We start from the raw sequence: 23,632 nt of genomic DNA, 5'->3' as shown, positions 1-23,632 counted from the left end.
ATAATAGCAGTATGTTATGCATCGATAGCAGCAACAGCTTTTCCAGGTTCTGCAGTCACCTGAACAAAATTATAGACATTCAGCACATTCCCTTAAAAAGAACAAAACAAAAAAAAAACAAAGAAAAGAATACTATCCAGAAAACAGCAAAGTTCTGTTGCTGTTGTGGTACCTGGCACCATTTTTTTTATTAGCATTTTAATCATCATCTGGAAAGAGAACATTCTAGAGTAATATCATTAAAAGTAGCTCTGATAAAGCACGGTCCCTACTATGTATTATAAAGCAGGTACAAGATATTTTACATTGATAGAGGTATGATACAGTACCGTCCTACCTCAATAATACTAGAATCAGTTTTGGTTTGAAATTTACTTTGTCTGCAAATAAGATTGCTACCCCTGTTTTTTTTCTGGGCTCCTGTCACATGGAGAATTGTTTTCTATCTTTTCACTTTCAGTCTATGGGCTTCTTTTTGCACTAGGTGTGTTTCTTGTATACAACATATTGTTGGATTTTGCTTCTTATTCCATTTTGCCAGTCTATTAAACATACATATTCTTTACAGTGTGAGACTATATAAACTTAATGTATGAGAACTTAATATTCAAATGTACATTAACACCTTGTAGCAGAAGCTTTCAAATGTCTGACTCTGATTCTCAGCAAACAAATTTTTAAAAAAAGACTTTATACTGTAACCCAGTATAAAAACACAACTAAAAGTTTTCAAAATATTAAACTGCATTCAGTGTTCAGTGTCTTCTGTTTCTCTTTGTTAATGTTGGATATAATTCCAGTGAATTGATTTTATAATCCATTAATGTGTCCCCATCTGCAGCTCTAAAATACTGCTTTAAAGAATATTATTCACTTAAACAACATTGCTCAAAATATTTTGGAGACAGTCTCCTTTGGCAGACCCTGTAAAATCCATAAACCATGCTTTAAGATATATAGTACTTTGTTGTTAAAAAGGCCTTAGGGAGTTATTCTCTCTGACAAGATAAATGTCATTAAAGCTAAATATCCAAAGTGGATTCTAAGGAGAATACTATTTTTCTTAACATTTTCGTTTTGGGTATAAACTATTGTGTGTTATCTTGTATGTCATCATATCCTTAGCTATTTACAGTTCTAAATGCTGAAAGAAGCATTTGTAAATGTTCTAGTATATCCTGTAAGACCAACTTGAGTTAGGCACATGAAAATAATGAAGTTGAGTTTTAAAATATTATATTAAATCCAGGGATTTATCTCAGTGGTTCCGCTGCCTGCCTTGTGAGTGCAAGGACCCGAGTTTGATCCTTAGTACTAATAAATAAATAAATAAATAAATATTGTGTTAAATTCAAATAGCTTTCAAAAGATGCATAAGAAGTTCCATATTTCAGTATCAATGAAAAAGTATTTTTCTAAATTCTTTTAATACAAGAAAAGTATTAAATTCACTCATTTTAATCTAAACAATAATATTTGAGATATATACACCACCCATGCAAATAGTTTATTTCCTTCCGCCTATGAATCTATGTACATATATAGTTGGAGTCAAAAAGACCATAGGAACTGCATTGAGTTTGATACGGTATTCCCAAAATCCACGTTCACCAGAACTTCCAGATGTGAACTATTTGGAAATAGGGTCTTCTCAGATATACTCCATTAAGGATCTTGAAACCATTTGGACCTGAGATGAGTCTTAACTCCAATGACATATTTTTACAAGAAGAGGAGAACACATTGAAACAGGGAAGATGATGTAAAGATAGAGGTAGAGGTTGAAGTGATACATCAGTAGGCCAAGGAAAGCCAATATCCACTAGAACCTGGAGCAAGCAAAAGGTTCACTCTCCATAGTCACTATAAAAATGGTGGCCTAATTAGCACCTCGATTTCAGACCTCTGATCTGTAGAACTATAAAACAATAAATTTGTTTTAAACTATTAAGTTTGTGCTAATTTATTGTGGCAAGCCTAGGAAACTAAGAGAGCTAAAGTCCCATTAGTCCACATTGAAGAGCTATGTAAATACACCAGAGAAATTTCACCATTCATAAAATATTTACCAAAGCAAATATACCATTGATAGGACATTTTAATGATCAATAGAGTCCTTTCATGTGGTTATGACCTTGCATTAGAAAAAAGTAAGACTTTTAATATATAGTGAAAATTTATTTTGCTGTAAGAACAAGAATACCTTTTCCCCTCCCTTTTGCTAAGGAGGTATAGGTTTTGTACTGTTTCATCATTTATTTTCTTTGTACTAAGAATGATGCTTGACATATAGTAGGGATACTATAATGTTTTCTAGAGGATTAAACAGATTGAACCAGATTACTGTAAATTTCATTCATAGACAGTCTGCTGTTTTAGAAGACCATGAAAGAAGTCATGAATGACATTTCTTACGTTGTGAGAAGTCATGAATGACATATATTTTGTGGATGTAATAGAAGGCACTTTCTGAAATACTTGCTTGGGCCCTAGATCTCAAATTCTGATAATGTAAAGATCATACTGCAAGAATTCCAGACACCTACTTATAAAAAATACGTAGCCTATTTGTACAAACTAGCAAGCAAAAAAGTGACAAATCAATTACAATCAAATTATTATAGCATAAATGTCACATGATAAACCTAATTATAAATAGAGAACAAAATAAAGGATAATACAAAGTAGGGGTATAGATCTTAGGTGTGAGAGGGAATCAAGAAATGGAGGGGAAGGGGAGAGGGAATGAAAAGGGAGATGAAAATGGAATTAAGATGTATTGTGTACACATACCAGCTCCCCACAAGAAAAAATACATTTACTGCAAATACTGATAAAAATTTTATAGAGAGCAAATACAAAGAAATGTTGTGCCCACCAATAGATGTAATTTTTAAAAGGAGGAAAAAGCAAGTCTCAATCTGTTGTTCACATCTTCTATTGTTGCAGGGATAAGTGTAATTTTCTATTTATCAGTTAATGAAATTACTGCGGCAGTTTCAACGAACCTTTTGTTTTTAATTAAAACAACAGTTTTCAGATAAGGAGTCTGTGGGTAAGTTAAAGACTTCTAAATGGGCAAATCAGTGCTCAAATGTGAGGGCTACATAAATATCCTGTAACTTTTTTCTATATTATGACATGTAAAGAGCACTAAAATAGAATCATGAACTTCAAAGATTGCTCATCTATAAATTATCTGTCTCACTGCTTTATTTCATATCATTTCTCTCATCATTTCTTTTTTTTGTTTTTTTGTACTGGGGATTGAACTCGGGACCTTGAGCTTGCAAAGCAGGCGGTGGAACCTCAGCCCTCTCTCATCATTTCTTTAGTATCCATCAGATTCTGTAGCCTTTGCTTTACTTAGATCAAAATAGTAGTTATTCAGAATTACAAAATGAAGGGGACAGTGATTTGAATGTAGAATGTTCTCATGTTCTTCCCTTCCTTTCTGTGCATGACTCCTTGATGGCATTGCTGGTAGAATGGCCATTTACCCTCCAGTTGAAAACTTGTTATTACAGAGCTTATATGAAAACCTGGTTTGAAGGTTTTTCCCTAACATGGCTGGATACACTTACCTTTCTTGGCTATGTATTGGTCAGTTCTGCCTTACACAGTTCCCCAGGAACGTGTCCACCCACTCTTACACAAGCTCATGGTCATCCTCAAATGGGAATGTATGGATTAGAAACATTCAACCAGGTGGTACCTGCAGGAAATTCAAGACCATCCTGTTCTTCAAGAGCTTATAACCTACTTAGGAAGATTTTTATGACCAAGAATAAGAGGCACGATGTGTGTGTGTGTGTGACACAAGTACTGTAAAGCTTCTGGAAAGTATCCTAGAAAATTTTGAGGAATAGAGTAATTTCTACAGATGAAATAAGTGAGTAGTGAAGCCTGGCTTTGGCAGTTCAGGTAGTACATCATTGGAAGATAAAGTTGGAAGGTTAGGTTAGGGCAGAATGTGATCCTCCAATGAGCTACCTTAGATATTGGAATGTAGGAAACTAATACAAAATACAATTTTAATAAAGATGAATATAATAGCAGTATATAGAACATGTATGGAGTAAAAAATTAATTATAATGATTACCACTGTAAGAAAAATAAAACTAAGGACTGTCTTTTAAAACAAAAATCCTGTTTTGCATAGGGAAAAGACATTTTAAAAATCATAAAAACAAAAATAATTCAACAGAAATAACACAGAGCATACCTATATCAGTAAGCATAATAGATTTAACCGATTTATTAAAATTTTTGTGTTAGAGCACAAATGAAAACTCTGTTCTCAAAACAAGAGACATGTAGTACCTATAGAAAAAAGTGATCCCAGAGGTTATGAATAAAATGGTAAATTATACCAGCAAATGTGAACAGATAAGGCTGGGATCTCTCATTTTCTAAACATGGTAGAATACAGGCCAAAAAGTATAAGTATTTAACGTGACAGATGAGTTTTTTCAAAAGGTAGGCACACAGTTTATAGTGACAATATAAAAATTGTAAACATCTGTAAACAAAATAGGAGGAGCAACATTTATAAAGCAGATATGAAGATTCAGGTAGAAAGAATGGTATAATGTATGTTTCCTTCTCTCGTTCCAATGACAGATTACATTTTAAAAGTATGTATAAATACATGAGCTAAATGACCTTTATCAATATATTAGATCCGATTTAATCATCTCAATAGATACTAGAAATGCATTTGACAAAATTTAACATTTCTTTACTTGAAGTGCTAATAGAGGAATTACTCATTTAACAGAAAACAAGAAAGGTATCTGTTTCAGCCCAAATGTCATAATCATGTATACTGAGGGAAATCCTAGAAGCATTATTACTAAATTTAGACAATGTCTATTAATCCAAATTGTCTTGAGGTCTTAATGGTATGTTCCTAATTGGGCCAGTGCTTACACCTTGTTTCTTTACCTTGGCCTTATGGCAGCTAAGAAAATGGGGACAGAAGCAAGCAAGGGAAGCAGATTATTAAATTTAGATTTCCTTCTAACAAATATTGTTACTCTCTAATTAGTTTTTTTAGCTAAATTTCTACATAGTAGTGCTAGAAATCATGAGTTAATGACCTTTAATATATATAAAAGTTTTGAGACTGTCACTTGGGGGATTTTATACCAAAAAAGGAAAATGCAAGTCCATTTGCTTTATAAAGTTAACATAAACAGATGTGGCATATGAACAGCATTAAAAATTCTTTTTTGTAATGATTTAATTAGGATAGGCATCTCCACAGTATATCATCTATCAACAGCTACTTCTGATTAACATTTAGAGTTGGTTTGGTTAGTAGCAATAGAAGAGTTATGAAGATGTACTGTTTTTAAAGTAAGTAGTAAATTAAGTACCTTGGGTCTAATTAATGAAGTCATGGGATTTGATAATAAACATATTTTTACCTTATGACACAGTACTCTGTTTAGGAATAAGAAAGTAGAAGGTCATTCTGGAACTAAGTGAATATGGAAAAAACAAGCGAGATACTCCAGTAAAGAGCTTTTCTTTGAAGGCCAAGAACGTGTTTAGTGAAGTGTTACCTGTTCAGTAGTGAAATAAATGGATTCTACATGAGTAAGAAATATTTTCTTCATATTGCAGTGTAGAATTCAGACAACACTAGCAAAAGCCAGTAAATAAAAGGATGAAAGAATGTGTTATGAAATTTAGAAGATAACAAGGTTTCTAGTATAAACAGTGAAGCTTTTTTCCCCCCTTAAACTAAGTGAAAAACTGGGCATGATGGTGCACACCTGTAATCCCAGCACTTGAGAGGCTGAGGCAGCAGGATCACCATGAGTACAAGATCTAGTTCATGAGCTACATAGTGAGTTCAAGGTAAACTCGAACAACAACAAAAAGCTAAGTGAAAACATTGGCATTTCCAATGTTTAGTATTTAAAACATTGGTATACATAGTTCACCCTGGCCTATTTCCCTAGATATAGACTTGTCTCTCAGGATGCACTCCTGTGGGGAGGCCAAATGAAGATTGTCATACATTTCTTGTATTTTGGTAATGGCTGCTTGCATCCATTGCATAGTGTCATTATATAGGTTCCTATATATGTAGTGTTTCTTATATCCCAGTTCTTGGGCTTGATTAGATTAATGTAAAAATTCAATTTTGTTGTTGTTAAGAATATTTTACAAGTGGTACTTTCTATTTCCTATTGCATCCCATCAAATAATCTAGTTTTCCTACTTTTAGTAATATTAAATTGTTCCACAACAGTGCCCATGTTAAAATTAACTCAGAGTTTGTTGAAAGCATGGAAAAAATGGAATACTGACATATGAAGTTATTCTATATTGTCCAGTACCCAGCAACTATTTTCTCTTGGGTATAGATACTGACTTTGCAGGAAGTATGTGTGACTCTTGAAATACTACAGTGAGAAAATCTTTTCTCCCTCCTGTTACTAAAATGAAAGTGAAGATAACTTGGGTGATCTTGCTAAATTTAATATGAGCTATATAATGTTAGTCACACTTTTCCCACAGTGCCTAGCATGTAACCGAGTCAGTAAAATATTTGTAGAATGAGTGTATGACCAAGCAGAAGAATGTGTGGACTACCGTGTTTGTACTCTTTAGTTAATAAGCTTTCCGTTGCTGTGACAAACTATTTGAGATCAAATTAAAAAGGGAAGATTTGGCTCATAGTTTCAGAGGTTTCAGGCTGTACTTGTTGACTCTGTTGCTTTTGGGCCTCTGGTGAAGAAGGTCTTGTGGCAGAAAAAGCTCATGGTAGTCAGTAAGCACAGAGGCAGAGGAATTGGCCAGGGTTCTAGTACAATATCTCCTTCAGGAGCACACACTCAGTGGTCTAACTTCCTATAGGCCCTACCCACTTAAGGTTTCAGTAGTACCACAGGCTGGCTAAGAGCACATGGCTTTGTGGAACATTTAAGATCCAAACCATAGTACTCGAAAGGGAACTTACTTTCATCAGGCATCATATCATGGACAGGAAGCTCAGTACAGCTCAAAGTAAGTTAGTCATAATTTTCTCTTGGCATATGTTTGGAAGTATTTGTTCTGGAATGTAACTTTCAAGGACCAGAGCTAGACACTTTGTGGGTAGGCAAAGATAAAAAGGACACTGTCTTACCACCACCACCACCCTCATCCCCAGATTCCAGGGTGTTTACAGAAAAAGGAGGATTCTCATCTTGACTTTTCTCCCAATTCTTATATTTTGTTACTCTTGCCGGTGCTAGAAGTTTGGGTTCTAGTAGAGTACAGTGTGGTGATTTTAGGAAAACAGTCGTTTCCACACATTGATGTGCTTACTGCAAGCTCTGAAAACCTTTAAAAAATTGTAACATCCTCTGTAAAGGTCAAAGAAATACGTTTTCTTGTCCAGGTGAATTAGTCATAGCAGTTTTGGATAACAACAAAACCAGGTATCAGTTTTTAATGGAATTCTATGCATCATCAGATTACTGCAGAAAACTATGAAATTTTTGTTTCTTTTTTTTTGTCTATAGTTTTTGTTGCTTTTATTATGGGGGATCATATTTGGGACCTTGCACTTATAAGGCAGGTGGCGGCACACTGAGCTAAATCCCCAGTCCTGTCCATAGTTGTTTTTAGTGGTTGACTTTGAGATTGTGGGTATATTACTTACATTATTTTGGTATAGAAATTTTATCAAAAATGTCTGCACATATTTTGAATTAATGAAAAAAAATGCTTGTTATTGTTTTGTTTCTTTATAAATGCAGATTAGTTCTAGTATCCCAACATGAGGTGACCTGAAGCTGTAGGAAGGTTGTACCACTGAGCAATCTAAGGGTTAAAGTAGCTTCCCAATGTTATTTTATCCTTAGTTCTAGTTTTCCTTTTCTTTGAACTTCTAGTTCATTTTAATGCTTCTGGGAATACTAACAGTGTGAGATGTGCCTTGATTGATACCCAGCTTCAAGGCCCTTAGTTCCTGTCAGCCTCAGCTTCTTTTCTCGAGGGACCTTTCAACATCTCCTAGCTCCTTGTAGCCATCTGCAAACCTTTATGCTTCTGTTGCCTGCCAGCTTAATGCAAAACTGAGAGTAATAGTGTACTGACACTGAAGTGAAAGAAGTGGTCTCCAGGGAGGAGAAGCAGCCTGGGACACATGGCATTGAGACTTCAGGTGGTAGGCTGACTTGTCAATCTGGGTTAGAATTAGAAGAGAACTGTTGCCTGATATATCACTTATTTTTTGCTTTAGGCTAGACATAGTCTGTAAAGGACTTTGAGAATCTCCCAACAGAAAGGCAAGCAAATGAGATTTAGCAAAAATACGCCAAGTATTATTGCAGAATGCAGATGTAATGTTATCTGAGAACAAGGAAACCTCCATAGGGGAGTGAGGAGCTTCTATTGAAGCTTTTTTATTTTACTCCTGCAATTTCATGCAAAGATACCTATCCATGTTATTTTTAAAGCAGAAAGTAATATGCTTTTAAAGATTAATATCTATGTGAATTTTTAATAAGATTACAGAGGCTGTATTTTTCTAAAATCACAGCATTTATAATTATGGAATTGTCACAAATGAGTTTCAGCCTATTCTTGTGTGCATACTTGAAAACAAGGAGCTTAGTGCAGTTTATAATGAATTTACATACTTGCTGCTAGGGTGAAATGCTTTGTTCTCTGAAACAGTGCTTCTTAAACTTCAGTGTGCATGGGATTCATCTGGGGGTCTTACCAAAATGCAAATTCTGGGTCCAAAGTTCCATCTCCTAAGGATTCTAAATGGTGTGTCCATCAGTGCTACTGGCTCAGGGGCCAGTGTTGTATAGCAGGGTTTTAGGATATTGAGCTTTAGACAGAATCACTGGAAATAATTCTTGTTTCATATTTCATTAGCCACTGGTTGTAAAATTTTGTCCCAAGTCATTTTTTTTTATAACCTTAAACACAATACTAGAAGTGTCTGGTTTTGGCCAGGGCTTTAGCTCAATTGGTTCTGCCACCTGCCTCGCAAGCACAACACCTAAGTTCGATCCCCAGTACTAAAAAAAAAAAAAAAAAAAAAAAAAAAAAAAAAAGATAATTTGCTGTTTTTCCCCCATTTTATTAAGTATATAATTGATAAAATTGTATATATAGTGCTGACAGTGTGTAGTGTGGCATTTGATATATGTTAAACATTGTGAAATGATTAAATCAAGCTATGTATCATATCCATGACCTTAGGTGTGTGTATAGGTGCACATTTAAGCTCTAATCTCTTGGCAATTTTCAAGTTTATGGTACATAATTATTAACTGTAGCCACAAGAGACCTTGAAGCTATTCTTAAATATGGATACTTTATATGCTGAAGTGTGTGGAAATCATGAGAAGAACAGTGGGGAGAGGGGACAGAAGAAGGTATGACTTTGGGCTTCTGATAGCTCTGTACTGTAAAGAAGCTTCTGCTATAGGTGGGAGGATCACTTTTGAGATTCCTTCTAAGCTTATGAAATCTCACCAGAGATTGTTCTTTGTGCTATTAAATAGTAGTTAAAACCACATTGGAGTGTAGCCTTCATTCTTATTTTATAAGCTTATTTTCCTCAAACATGTTTTAAAAATATTCATTGGTCATTCTGATTTCTGGACCACTTTCTCCCATTTCTTCCAGCGCCATCTCTGAATTGTCATTGCATATGGTATGGTAATAGGGGTTCTGTGGAATATAGCATTGAATAAGATCCATTCTATATTTCAAAATACTCATCACCACGAGTAGAGGAAGTAAGTTACCAGCACAAAGCATCAGTTTAAGGGCAAAAATTAATAATTGTCTTTCTTTAAGAAAGAATAATGTTAAGACCCTGCAGAAATTACTTCAGGAGGTCATACGAGATAAATGAATCATTGTTGTGTAGGACCAGGAGGAAAGGCTTCATAGAAAATGCATCCTTTGAATTGGGTATTGAAAACACCCAGGTATTGTTGAAAGCACCAGCTACTGTTTCTGGGCTGTTATAACAGCAGAAATTGCATAAGCAAGGCATAGCAAGAGGAGAATAATGAGACATATTTTAGAAATTATAGGTACTGTAAATTCCTTGCATTCAATTTTTGAATTTATAACTCACAGGATTTTACTGTTTGTGAGTGGCCTTAAAAGGGTTGTGTAGCAACTTTTTTGAGTTACTGATTTTATTCCCTTGCTCAGAGGTTAGTGTTTCAAGTCAGTGAATGAAGTTAGTGATTGACTTAGCATTCATATCTTAGTCCGTCTTTATTCACTCTCATTCCATTTTTATGAGAGGATATTTTTTTCTTAGTTGAGGATTTGGTGAACAGCTTGGTATAATTCTTCTCAGTTGTCAAGTATCTATTAAACATAGGGTGACTACATTATTTATTGTCTGAATTAGGGCCTCCAAAGAGTGAAAAGGGTGGTGCTCTAATAAAATACCAGGGCCACAGCATAAACTGGGCTTTCTCAATAAGCTACAGTTTGACCAACTAGAATGTACTGTGTAGGTGCTGTTAAGTGCAGTCATTTTAGTTGTAGCATGGAGTGTGGATGGAAAGTGTAGGATGTGACTCAGTAAAGCAGGTGTGAATGGTACTAAAATGTCAGGGGAGTTAGGCTTTTCCTTGAAGGTTTTTTGGCAGAGGAGTTGATGTACATGAAGCAACATTTGGAAATATTATTCTGACCTCTATGGCCAGGTTGAATTTAGAGATTGTCATAATAATTCCCATTAAGTCTGTATTCGGATGGTAACCATTGGTCCTAATATATTTTGTGTGTGCTAGTATTATAGCATGGGCATATGTTAATATTGTAACGGTTAATACCTCACTTAACATTGAAAGGGTGCTTTAAAACAAACAAAAAAACTTACAGCTGGGTATGATGGTACCCATCTGTAATTCCAGCCCTCTGGAAGTCGGAGGCAGAAGGATCGTAAGTTCAAGCCTAGCCCAAGCAACTTAGTGACTTATAGAGAGACTGTCTCAAAAAATTAAAAAAGGATTGCAGGTATAGCTCAATATAAAGACCTTAGGTTCAATCTCCGGTTGTGCAAAAAACAAACTATCTTTAGTCAACTTTTCATTGTCCATATCTTACTTCAACTTGATACCTAATCCAAAGAGAATTTTACTTTCTCAGTAACTCTCATTCTAGCCTACTTTTTCCCTTTTTCTGTCCCTATTCCATGGAACAGGATGGTTTGTTGAGAATAAAAGGTTATTTTCTGTCAGGAAAACCAAAGCTCCATGCAAGAGGGACTCAATCTTTGGTGGACTGATTATGCAGTAGTGGAGAAGAGTGTACCCTAGAGTAGAGTGTACCCTGGAGTTTTTTCAGGGAAAAGCAACTGCCTGTTAGTGGCTTCTAAGTGCTACAGAAATGCAACTAGTACACTGGCATCCCTCGCCAGGTAAGTGGCCTTGGAGAATGCAGAGAAGTTTAAGGAAAGGAAACCTTTGTAGGACCTCCATTTTTTAAATCCCTCTATATAATGAAAGAAGAATTCTTACTTGGTAAAGAAGTAACTACTATTTAAAGCTAGTTTGTCAGTTGTTTAAAAAATTAGTTTTTGTGCACTATTACCCATTTCACTGGTTTGCCTTCCTTTTTATAAAAGGCTATATCATATCATTAGATGTCAGACTAAAATGTTGGAGGAAATACCTAATGAATTGTGAAAAATGATTTCATGTTTCTCTTCACTGCAATATTATCAAGAAATTGAACTAATTAATTGAACGACAATTGTAAAATACTGTTTATATCTGTGTGTGTATATGTGTGTGTGTGTGTGTGTGTGTGTGTGGTCTGTCATATTGATAATGATATTTTATCAGTAAAGGTTATATTTTCTTTGACTGTTAAAATCTATGAAAAATTTCAGTCTAAATTTTTGAAAAATTTAAGTTTCCATCAAGGCTTAAAAAAGCAAACAAACCCATCCTCCCTTCCTGATCTGGAGTTTCTTGTCTGTTACTTAAGCTCTACAACATTTGACACATAAAGATGTCTCCCCAGGAGAATCTTATTTTTGCTGAGGGCTTACATGAAAAGAAACAATTTGTCAGACCAGTGGAGCTTGCTAGCAAGTCAAATAAACAACCTGCATATTAATAGAAATGTTAATAATAATAGGAAAATAACTCCTTCTCTGCATGAAGGAGACATTAGTGGGTCTGAGACAGTTTTCTTGCTTTGGGCCTTCTTAACAAACACAACTGTTAGCTGAATGGTGGTCTTAGTTTATATTTATTAGTACAGTATTTTTAGTAATGGTTTATTTAATACAGCAAAATTGAATATTGCCTCATTTTTGCCATTACTTAGCATGTAAATGTTTTTGCCATATAAATATTTTAAAGTAAAAAGCAATTAAATTTAGAATCTAAGCATATATTTTAATAGGTGATAGTGAACTCTTCAGAAACAGGCTCCATTGGAATATACAGTCAAAGCCCATTATCATCTGTAATCTAGTGTTATTCTGCTCCTGTCTTGGTCAACACAACAAGCTTAAGGGATCTTTAAGATAGAGGCATAGTATGTTGGTGCCTAATAGATATTCAGTATCTGTTGTTAATGAGTTGACTTTGAAAATAAATAACTTTTTTGCTTTATGATATTTTTGTTTTGTTTTTCACCATGCAACTATAAAACCTTGCTATAGCAACATAGTTAGATTCTGCTTTTATGTAGGTTTGGTCTAACCAGTGAGGGAAAAATCTGTTAGTGAGATGTTGAGATTGTGGAGAAGAAAAGATTTCTTTACTTGCCCATATCTAGGTTCATTTTTGAGATCCCTGTAATGTAGATAAACAAGAGAAAGTAAAACAAAAGTATTTAATGGAGTATAAGTTTTATGCGATGGAATCTTTCAGAAATGATGACTTAAGGGGAAAAAACTGTACTTTTATCTTTGTCTTGGTGAAGAACAGTCATGCAGAAAGAAGTGTAATTGGACAAAAAAGGAGTGTAATAGCAATAAACTGAGGGGAATTTAGCAAGGCCTCTTTGTTTTTCTTGGTGTCTGTGTGTCATCAGAGATAAGAATATTATTTTCTTCCAGTTCTTGGTAGATTATCTCTCTCATGAGAGGCCTAGAAGGATGTAGGAAAATTGATGTTATGGCTGCTGCAGGGTAGAAAGGTAGAAGTCCTTTCTACTTCTGTTCCTTTGGCAGATGCCAAGGTGCCAAATTGTGGGGTTGCGTAGCCTTACTCTCATCAATATTAAATAATGTTAAGAATGAGTGAAATTTAATTTTTTGTTAATTTTTTTTTTTTTTTTGTTACGGGGATTGAACTCGGGTCCTTGCGCTTGCAAGGCAGGCCACCGAATTGCTGAGCTAAATCCCCGGCAATTTTTTGTTAATTTTTGAGGAATTGAAAATATGTATAAATAAATTACCTGGAGATTTGCAAACATTTAACTTAATTTTAAGAAGATAGTTATCTCTTGCTAGCAGATATGGTTGTAACTTATCAGGTATATCAATTCGGGTAACTTGCATGTAAGACTTGGTGTCCTTAGAGTTTTTCTAAGAATAATTCTATAAAATATTTTTTAAAATTAGCCAAGATTATTTATATGCTAGTAAAATATCTTTATATATAATTTAGATTGATTTTTTTTTTCTGGTATTGGGGATCAAACTCAGGACTTTGTGCTTGCAAGGCAGGAGTGGCACCACTGAGCTAAATCCCCAGCCTGTGAATTACAAAATTTTGAATTGTCACTATTGTGAGTAGTAAAGTGTGGTGGCCAAATGGGAGGCCAAAGGAAAACTTTCCAGTACTCTGTCTGATCAGAGCCTGCCATTAGATGTATCAAAATAAAAAGCAGTGTCTCAGTGAATGCCTTTCTGTACACAAACTGTATTTTTTTTTCAGCTTTAATTGAGTTTATTGGTACATTTTAGGGATACAGTACAGTTACATTCATTGTTGGGCACAAACTGTTTTAAACAAAAACTGTAGCCAGCAAACCCAAAGTATATTAAAAAATAGGACCTAAGAAAATATTACTTTTAAAAATAAAAATTGCTAGTTTGGTCTAAAATTTTTTCTTTGTTTTACAAATGACCGACTAAAATTATCTTTGGTAAATGTCAGTTTTGGATTTCAGACACATAGAAGTGAAGACACAACAATTTTAAAGTAATCTTTCACTTAATACATGGTTATTACTAGTATAGTTAAAACATGACGGCGTGGGTCGGGCAGGGATTTAGTTCGCGGTTCGGTGGCCTGCCTTGCAAGCTCAAGGACCTGAATTCAATCCCTGGTACCAAAAAAACAAAAACAAACAAACAAAATAACATTCTTACTCTCTTAAATAGTCTCTCACTTAACAGATTGTCATCACCAGTAAGTGAAAATGATGCATGAAGAGGTTTGAGTTTACTTTTGGCAGCTCTTCTCTGATTCTTCCGTAGTTTTTTGTTCTGTTTAGGCACAGAGTGGGATAGAATCAGCAAACTTAGCTTTGATTTTATACAAATATTTCCTAAACCGATATCTGGCACTTTTAGTGCTATAGGGATAAAGTTGTTAAAATATTAATTTAAATGAATGAGTAAATTCTCAGTTTTAAAAATTGTTTAGAGACAATTTCTTTTGTGTTTAGAAGTATAGCAACTCTGACTAATTTTAGGATGAAAAGTTAGTATTTGTCCTATTTTATTGACCTAGTGAAGGATTAAAGTAATTATTAAGATTGAAACTCAATTGATATTCTGAAAAACAAATGGAAACAACTTTATTTATTAATTTTTAGATTTTTATTTGCCTTTTGTGAAAACAATTATTAATTTCACATTTTAAAATTTTCAGGTAACGTGGGCTTTTACTCCTATAACAACTGAAATAACAAGTCTTGATACAGAGAATATAGATGAAATTTTAAGTAAGTACCTCAGTTTTTAAAAGTATACATTCTTTATAGTGTTTTATATATTTTTTAAAAAATTGACAATAAAATCTTATTTAGCAGAATTTAGTAAGTGTTCACTATATGCATTGTTTTAGTCATAGTGTTATTTTGGATGAAATTAACTTAAGAGAAACCGTATCTCATTTTTAATATTGGTTATGGAAAGATAAAGATGTGGTTGGTAGAAAATTCCAATTTAGGAGTTTTAAGAAAATGTGTAATAGGTGTAAAATGATTTATTTTTTGTTGTTGTTTTAAAAATAGTATTTCACCCACTAGTTTGCATATAACAAGTCAAAAAGTCTAAGAGGTTAAAGAAGTAAAACTATTCATTAAGTGTTGTACATTGTTTTGTATTCCATATAAACACAGAAGATAGGATCAGAGTATTAAATGGTAAAAAGATTATTCCCTTCTTATGGGATTTCTTTAAGTACTTACTAGTTATATATTTAGCATGTATCATAATCACCTGGAGGGCTTGTTAATCACTAACTGCTATGACCCCCCCCCCCAGTTTCTGATAGAAGCGTCTAGTCTCCCACCTAATTTGCATTTCTCTAAATTTCTCAGTGATATTGGTGCTTCGGGTCCAAGAACCACAGTTTGTGAACCATTGCTTAGATTGAATAGGCAAGTGGATAAAAAGTGCTTAAGGTAAAAAGGGAAGGAAATTGAAGCGCTTCTGTCATTCTTACTCCATTTGTCTTCCAAATTCTGGAATATCTTTGTGTTTTATTTTCATGAGTATTTCAAGAGTTGAAATTTCTCTAAATTAGATTTAAGCAAAAGAAAGAGTCTCTTAAATGAAATAAGATATAACCTGAAGAACTAATTCTCAATTATTCATGAGTGTAGAAGATCAAAATATGGATTACTAACACCTTCACTCTACTTTACAGAAGGCATTTAGTAGCATCCTTGCCTGATATGGATTTGATTTTCTTATATTCATTTAAAATGCAGTGAATATATAAGGATTAAGAGTTATAGAAAAAGGGACATATATACATATGTATTTATATATATGTCACCCATGAGTGTATGTATGGTTTTCTGGGTGAGAGATAATTGTCATTGTGAAGTTTTAGTTGGTCTTTCTTTATGAATGAGAAGAGATCATGATGAAAATCATCTTTAATTATGTCAAATTACGTACACAAAAATTACTTTTCTTTTATTCCATTTCAGACAATGCTGATGTTGCTTTAGTAAATTTTTATGCCGACTGGTAAGTAATCTTGCTTTTAATTTTTTATGTAGTTTATTTTTTAATTTAATTTTGTTTTGTTTTAAACTTCCTAAAGGTGAATATTCCTGTGCTAGAAAAGAGTGAATGGGGGTAGCTTTTTTCCTATTTCAAGACAGTATTCCATGCACAAAATCATTTAAGGCTCTTTGACATAAAGCAGGTTAATTTCTTGACTTTTTTTTTTTTGGTAGTGGGGATCAAATTTGGGACCTTGTGCTTTTGAGGCAGGCAGTGGAACCACTGAGCTAAATCCTTGGCCCTAGGACTTCTTTTTTTAGAAAGACATATATTTTATCATCCCACATCTTAAAACTGATAACGTAAAAACTCAAAGATGACAAAAAGTAAAGCAACAAATATAAATATTGCAATTCTGTTTACTCTATCAGAGATTGAAGATCAAGATTTAAGTGTGGCAAATTTAGAGAGAAAAATAATCTTTCACCTTTTCTAGGAGGTGTCCCCAAAGTGTTTATTTCTCTAGTGTCTTTTCTTCCAGGAGACTTTTTTCCTTCCTCTGAGTCTGATCCTGTCTTCTCTGTTTATATGGTATGCTATGGATCACTTTGTTTTTCTTACTACAGGTTGAATATTCCTTATCTGAAATACTTGGGACCAGTAATGTTTCAGATATTGGATTTGTTTTTGGATTTTCGAATATGTGCTTAGGCTACCATCCCCAAAACTAAAATATGAAATGCTCCAAAATATGAAACTGAGCATCATTTTTGGTTTGGATTTTCAAAGTAGGGCAACTCAGCCTAATTGTACATTATTTTGTCATTTTAAAAAATCTATTTGTGCTCTATTTTTTAAATATGTTGTGCAAAACAGACTTTAAGGACAGAAATAATGTTTTATTAGTATTCCTAGAAGGTAGAACAAAGACATGCTATGTAGTAGATGTTAAAGAACATCTCATAGAGATAGGGGAAAAGGAGATTTAGCTTGCGAGTAGTTTGAAATATTGTTGTGATCTTTATTTCTGGGCAGTCTTTATCCTGTTAGGCTCTTAATGGCTTACTAGCTGCCATTACCCTACTTCAGGCTAGTGCTGCAATTTATCTATATTACTGCAGTTGTCTCCTCACTTATTTTCTGTGCCTCTATCTTTAATGTGCTTGTATTCTGCTTTCTACAATATAAGCCAGAATTCTTTTCAGCAGTGGAAATTAGATTAACTTACACCCTGTGTCAGGTCCCTTAAGTGTTTTACATTACCTTGGGGTTAAACTTTAAGTCTCCTACTTTGGACTAGAAGGATTCTCATGATTTGGCCCCTTCCTGTCTCTATAGCTGTATCTTTTGGCTCCCTCTGTCCCTACATTTTGCTTATTATGCAGAACTTCTTTTACTTCCTTTGAAATTCTCTGTTCTTTCATTGCTGGACTCATGGTACTTTCTCTGCCTGGAATGGTATTCCTGAGAACTTCTTGTTCTCACCCACTTCTTAGTGCTAATCATCTTTCAAGTCTTAGAGTAGATGCTGCTTTCCTCAGGTCATCTCCTGTATCAATCAGTATACCTCCCCCTACTCTCTCAAGTCAGATTAAGAGCACCTTTTACAAAGTCTGACTTTAGGTTTTTTGACTTTACCAAGATGCAAAAGTGATACATATACAGTAGAAATTGCACTTTGAATTTTGATCTTTTTCTGGAGTAGTGGTATACAGTCCTACCTACTCTCAATGGTAGGCAGCAGTGGCAAGCTGTAGCTCCCACTCAGCCACATGATCACAAGGGCAATAATATTCTTTACAGTGTGCTGTCTTTTTGAGCTCTGATATTTAGTAGGTTACGTATATTATATACATTTTCAACAGGATGTTTTCAATTTGTGATTGGTTATAAGACTTGATTCTATTATAAGTCAAGTATTATCTCTATTTCCCATAACACCCCGGTCTTATCCATTTGTATGCTAGAATCTAATTGGTGATTCTTTATTATATTGTTTGCTTTGTGAAAATAGTTATAGCTATGTTTTTCAACACTAATGCCCAAACACTTTGCATAATACCTGACTGATAAGTACATAATAAACATGTACCAAATGAATGTATGCTATATATGGATGGTATAAAGAATTTCATTAAAAAGTTGAAGATGCATAGAAAAAAAAAAAATGCCATTTATAAAGTATACACCAAAGGCAACATTTTCCAAAGAAAATTAGGATTGTCCAAATGTAATATTAGTCACAAAGTTTTGTAGATTATGTAGTTCGTTCCACTTTAAAAATAAAACTAGGAGGACTAAAGTACTTTCCAAAGATTACCTGGTTACATTGTAGAAACAAAATTAGGCAGTAGTTTTCTTCACTAAGGGATTTTTATTAGGAGAAAGAAAAACAGAACATGCTATTGACTTTTGCTAAAACTGAATTGGAAATGTGGACTAATTTCATTTATTTGGGAAAGCATAATACTTAATATCTTGAGCTGTTAATGAGTTAGTGTTCTTTTATTCAGCTGAGAAAACTGAGGTAGTTAACTATAGGACATAAACTCATTCATTGTTGTTTCAAAGGCTAGACTCTAGAGTTCTCTCTGGAAGTTAGTTCTGTCATGGAGGTGCTGAAAAAAATTGCTACGCCTCATAATAATAAACCATAGTAGGTGCTTATGTGCCATTCTCTTTACACATATTGTTTTTCATGCTTAAAATTGCCCTGCAAGTAGGTGTTATAATTTCCATTTTAGGTTGAGGAAATTCAGGCTCAGAAAAGTCATATGGCTAGTAAGTAGTGGAATTGGGATTTAAACTCAGGTATGTCTAAAACGAAAATTCCCCGCCCCCCTACTAAGTCTCAGTAGTGAGTGTCCCATGGTGTTTCTACAAAGACTTCTACCTATTGAGTTGATTTGTTAAATATTGATTTAAGCATTGGTTTGGAGATTGCGTGCAGATGACTTGAAGTTTCTTTTAATAGATCCATTGCTTTTGTGATGTTATTTTATAAATGTAACATTTCCATGTGTATGAATACAGGCATATGAAGGTGTAGCAATGTTGGAATTGAATTTTATTTCACCTCCCTCTTTAACTTTTAGTAGCTGCTGGACATGGTGGCATATACCCGTAATCCCAGCACTTGGGAGGCTGAGGCAGGAGGATCATAAGTTCAAGGTCAGCCTTGGCTATACAAGACCCTTTCTTAGAACAAAACAAAAACTCCAAAGCTTATTATATTTTAAATAAGAACCTGTGCTTAAATACCAGGCAGAAGGAGCCCTTTGTGTGTTTACTTTGACCTTAAACCAGAAACTTCCACTGATTCTTCACTTGGCCATATCAAAATTCTTATAAATTATGTCAGTCCTTATTCCTTGCCTCTCTCTTGCTCTCTGCTTACCCTATTTTTAGCAAGTTTATAAGAACCTACAAGCCTACAGCCTGTTCAGTTCCTCCATTCCTTTTTTTTTTTTTTTTTGGGAAACAAGGTTATGTAGCTCAGGCTGCCTTTGAACTCACTGTGCAGCCCAGGCTGGAGTTCCTGGAATCTATCAACTTATTTATTTAACAGACATCAATTTAATGCTGATTAGAATACATAGTCAAATGAGATTATGGTCCATGATGTTCATAGACCCTATCCACCTACCCTAGATGGGAAAGATTTAAAAATGCTAAAGACAAAGGACCAGTTGAAAGTAAGTGGTTGAAGATACAGATTGTGTTTCTTTGATATACTAGGATATCTCTTTAGGAAGTAAGATGAGTAGGCTAAAAGAGACATATATATACGAATAAGAAGGTGTAACATTAGTATCCTTTCATAGGTTTTATAATATTTTTATTGGATTACATCTAATAGGTATGACCAAATCATGTGTGGATTAAAAAGTTCCTAGGATTCCTTAAAGTAAATTTCTTGATGCACATGGGCTCTCAAAGAAATAATAGCAGTGGTATTTGTTAACATAGCCTCAATACCTTTTCTATACGAGAATGTCCATTCTAACCCACCTGATTTTATGTGCTGATTCTTCTCTTTCTACTCAGCTCCCTTTAGTGACCCACAACACATATTTATGAAGTAGTTGGCCTGATTAAGAGAGAGGGTTGGAAGTAAAAATTTCTGAAATATTGTGGGGTATATATCCCATTTTTAAAATTAGAAAGAAAATAGGGACAGGAAGTCTTGTTTAGGAGTTTAAAATGTTTGCTATTGGACTTGGAATAGTGTATTTACAGATATAAAATTCCATTTTTATGAGGAATAAATCTTGTAGGGCAACAGTTTGTTCATTATATACTGTATATCTACTTGCATACTATATATGCTTTTTACATTTTGTACTATATATGCATTTTAATAGAACTTATTTAGTATGCTAACTTATCTCTGGAATTTGATAGAAGAACCCAGTGGATTGATCTTACATTTGCAGTAAATTTAAAAGTTCATACAGTAGTCTAAAAATAGGTTCACTATTTGGAGAAAGCTAGTTCCTTTGACATATGCTAAAAAGACTCAGTTATAACTCTTAGTAGTGTGTATCTTATAGGGTTTATTGCAGCCCTTTTGATGCCCTCTGTGAGGGAGCCTTAATAGTCGCAGTTACCTTAAATTGGAAAAATCAGGACTCTTAATTATTTGTACAGTATTTGAGTGTGACACTTTGTTTACTTTTCACTTCCTAATTGGTATGCTTGTCTGTGTATAGGTGTCGTTTCAGCCAGATGTTGCATCCAATTTTTGAGGAAGCTTCTGATGTCATTAAGGAAGAATATCCAAGTCAGAATCAAGTAGTGTTTGCCAGAGTTGATTGTGATCAGCACTGTAAGTAACTCAGTAGGAAGTCTGGAAGAAACTGTCCCATTCCCTCCTCTCCTACACACATGCACATTTTTTATTTTAAAAAATGTTCTGATTTAAGTGGAGAAAAAGAACCAGAGTGTTCAAGTAACCTTGGTTAAATTGTTCATATTTAGACTTTATGTACTTATAATACAATGTTCCATTTTACCTGTCTGAAAGGATTTTTTTTTTTGCTTTTTGTTATTTTTTTTAATTCATGAAGATTTTTTTTTCTTTCTTGAGTTTATTGGTACATTTTAGGTATATAGTACAGTTACATTCATTACTGGGATCATGTAAAGACATGACAGGTCTTGGTTCTCATTTTTTCCCCTTGTCCCTGCCCTCCCTTCACCCCCTCTCAGCCTCCCCATTTACAAAAACTTTATTTCCATTTTTTCATTTTCTCATATTTTTTTCTTTTCCCTTATTACCTTTCTGCTACCCTTCTCACTTTCCCTACACCTTTAGCACTTTTCACAATGTCATTTATCTAATTTCATGATGTCAGTTATCTCATTAGGATCTTATATACTATTATAGTTTATTCACTCCAGAGAAACTATTCGATATTTATACATGTGTGACTTATTTATTTCATTTAGGAGTGTATCCTCAATATGTATCCATTTTCCTATGAACGAATCTAATTTCTCATTCTTTATGGCTGAGTAGTATTCCGTCATATAGAAAAACCACATCTTCTTTATCCAGTCTCCAACTGATGGGCAAATGGGCTGTTTCCAAGTTTTAGCTATTACAAACTGTGCCACTATAAACATGGGTGTGCATATATCACTGTGATACGATTCTTTTAATTCTTTTGGAAAGATACCCAGCAGAGGGATGTCTGGGTCTACTGGAAGCTCTAGTCCCAGCTCTTTGAGGTATCTCCATATTGATTTTCATAGTGGTTGCTCCAGTCTGCACTCCCACCAAAAATGAAGAAGGGTTCCTTTCTCCCCACAACCCCACCCACATTTGTTATTGTTTGATTTCTTTTGTATTTTGTTGGTTTGTTTGTTTTTGAGACAGGGTCTCACTATGTAGTTGACCTGGAACTCACTACGTAGCAGCCCAGGCTGGTCTCAAACTCACAATGATCCTCCTGCCTCAGCCTCTCAAATGCTGGGATTATAGGGGTGTGCCACCGTGCCCAGCTATTGTTTGATTTCTTGATAGCAGCTATACTTTGTGGGGTGAGGTGGAATCTCAGTGTTGTTTTCATCTGCATCTTTTGATTGACCAGTGATGTGGAACATTTTTTCATGTTACTTGCTGCTTTTACTTCTTTTTCTGAGAAATGTCTGTTCATTTCAGATGCCCATTTTTGAATTGAGTCTTTATATTTGGGGGGGCTGATTTTTTTGAGTTCTTTATATATTCTAAAAAATAGTCCTTTTTTGAGGAGCAGCTGGTAAAAATTTTTCCCCATATTATAGATTGTCTCTTAGTTCTGTTGATGGTTTCTTTTGCAGTGCAGAAGCTTTTTAATAAGATGAGATTCCAATTGTTGATTCTTTCTGCTAGTTCCTGTGCTACTGAGAATTTGTTCATAGTCTTTTCCTATGCCATTGTCTTCAGGAGTTCTGCCTAACTTACCTTCCAGCAAGTTTAGTGTTTCTGTTTTAATATTTAGATCTTTAATCCACTTGGATTTTAATTTAGTGCATGGTGACAGATAAGGGTCTAGTTTTAATCTTTGGCAGGTTGAGATCCAGTTTTTCCACCACCATTTATTAAAGGGGCCATCCTTCCTGCAGTGGGGACGGTCAGCTCCTTTGTCAAAGATGAGGTAGCTGAGTACATCTGGAGTTGTTTTTGTGTCTTCCACTTTGTTCCACTCATCCTCAGGTCTGTTTCTTTGCCAGTACCATGCTGTTTTTATCACAGTGGCTTTGTAGTATAGTTTCAATTGGGTACTGTTATACCCATTGCCATGCGTTTGTTGTCTAGGATGGCCTTTGGTATTCTAGCTCTCTTATGGTTCCAAATGAATTTTTGGATTATTTTTTCTAGTTCTGTGAAATATAGTGTTGGAATTTTAATTGGCATTACATTGAATCTGTATAGCAGTTTTGGTAGTATGGCCATTTTCACTATGTTGATTTTCCTACCCAGGAGCAGGGGATATCTTTCCATTTTCTTATATCCTCTTTGATCTCTTTTTTCAGAGTGCTGGTTTTCAGTGTAGAGGTCTTTTGCTTCTTTCGTTAGATTGATTACTAGATACTTCATTTTTTTGGATGCTATTGTAAAGGGAATTGTTTCCCTAATTCTCGTTCAGTGAGTCTGTTATTTGTGTACAAGAAGGCTATTGATTTTTGGGTGTTGACCTTTGTCCAGCTACTAAAAGTGTCAAGTCTAGAAGTGTTTTCCGTAGAAGTTTTTTGGGTCTTCTATGAAGAGTATCATATCATCGGCAAATAATGACAGTTTAACTTTTTCCTTTCCTATCTTTAATGCTTTAATTTCTTTCTCTTGTCTAATTGCTATTGCTAATGTTTCCAGAATTATATCAAAGAGGAGTGGTGATAGGGGCATCCTTGTCTTGTTCCTTATTTTAACGTGAAGGTTTTCAGTCTTTGGCCATTTAATATGATGTTGGTTGTTGGGTTTTTTTTTTTTTTTTTTTTTTTTTTTT

General features: G+C 34.4%; 1 protein-coding gene across 1 annotated transcript in view; it reads left to right on the top strand.

Moving 5' to 3' along the window:
- Erp44 (endoplasmic reticulum protein 44) overlaps positions 1-23,632 on the top strand; it is a 93,293-nt gene that overhangs the window by 14,930 nt on the left and 54,731 nt on the right. Inside the window, exons 2-4 of the mRNA XM_010614369.3 lie at positions 14,833-14,905; positions 16,124-16,163; positions 20,855-20,970. Of these exons, the coding sequence (XP_010612671.1) occupies positions 14,833-14,905; positions 16,124-16,163; positions 20,855-20,970 (229 nt within the window). The remainder of the gene's footprint in view (positions 1-14,832; positions 14,906-16,123; positions 16,164-20,854; positions 20,971-23,632) is intronic.

The sequence above is a fragment of the Fukomys damarensis genome, unplaced genomic scaffold, assembly GCF_012274545.1.
Source record: "Fukomys damarensis isolate Sample0158 unplaced genomic scaffold, DMR_v1.0_HiC HiC_scaffold_36, whole genome shotgun sequence".
In the NCBI taxonomy this organism is placed as follows: domain Eukaryota; kingdom Metazoa; phylum Chordata; class Mammalia; order Rodentia; family Bathyergidae; genus Fukomys; species Fukomys damarensis.
Note: the sequence above shows the minus strand (reverse complement) of the source record. Positions and strands in the feature narration are given on the sequence as shown.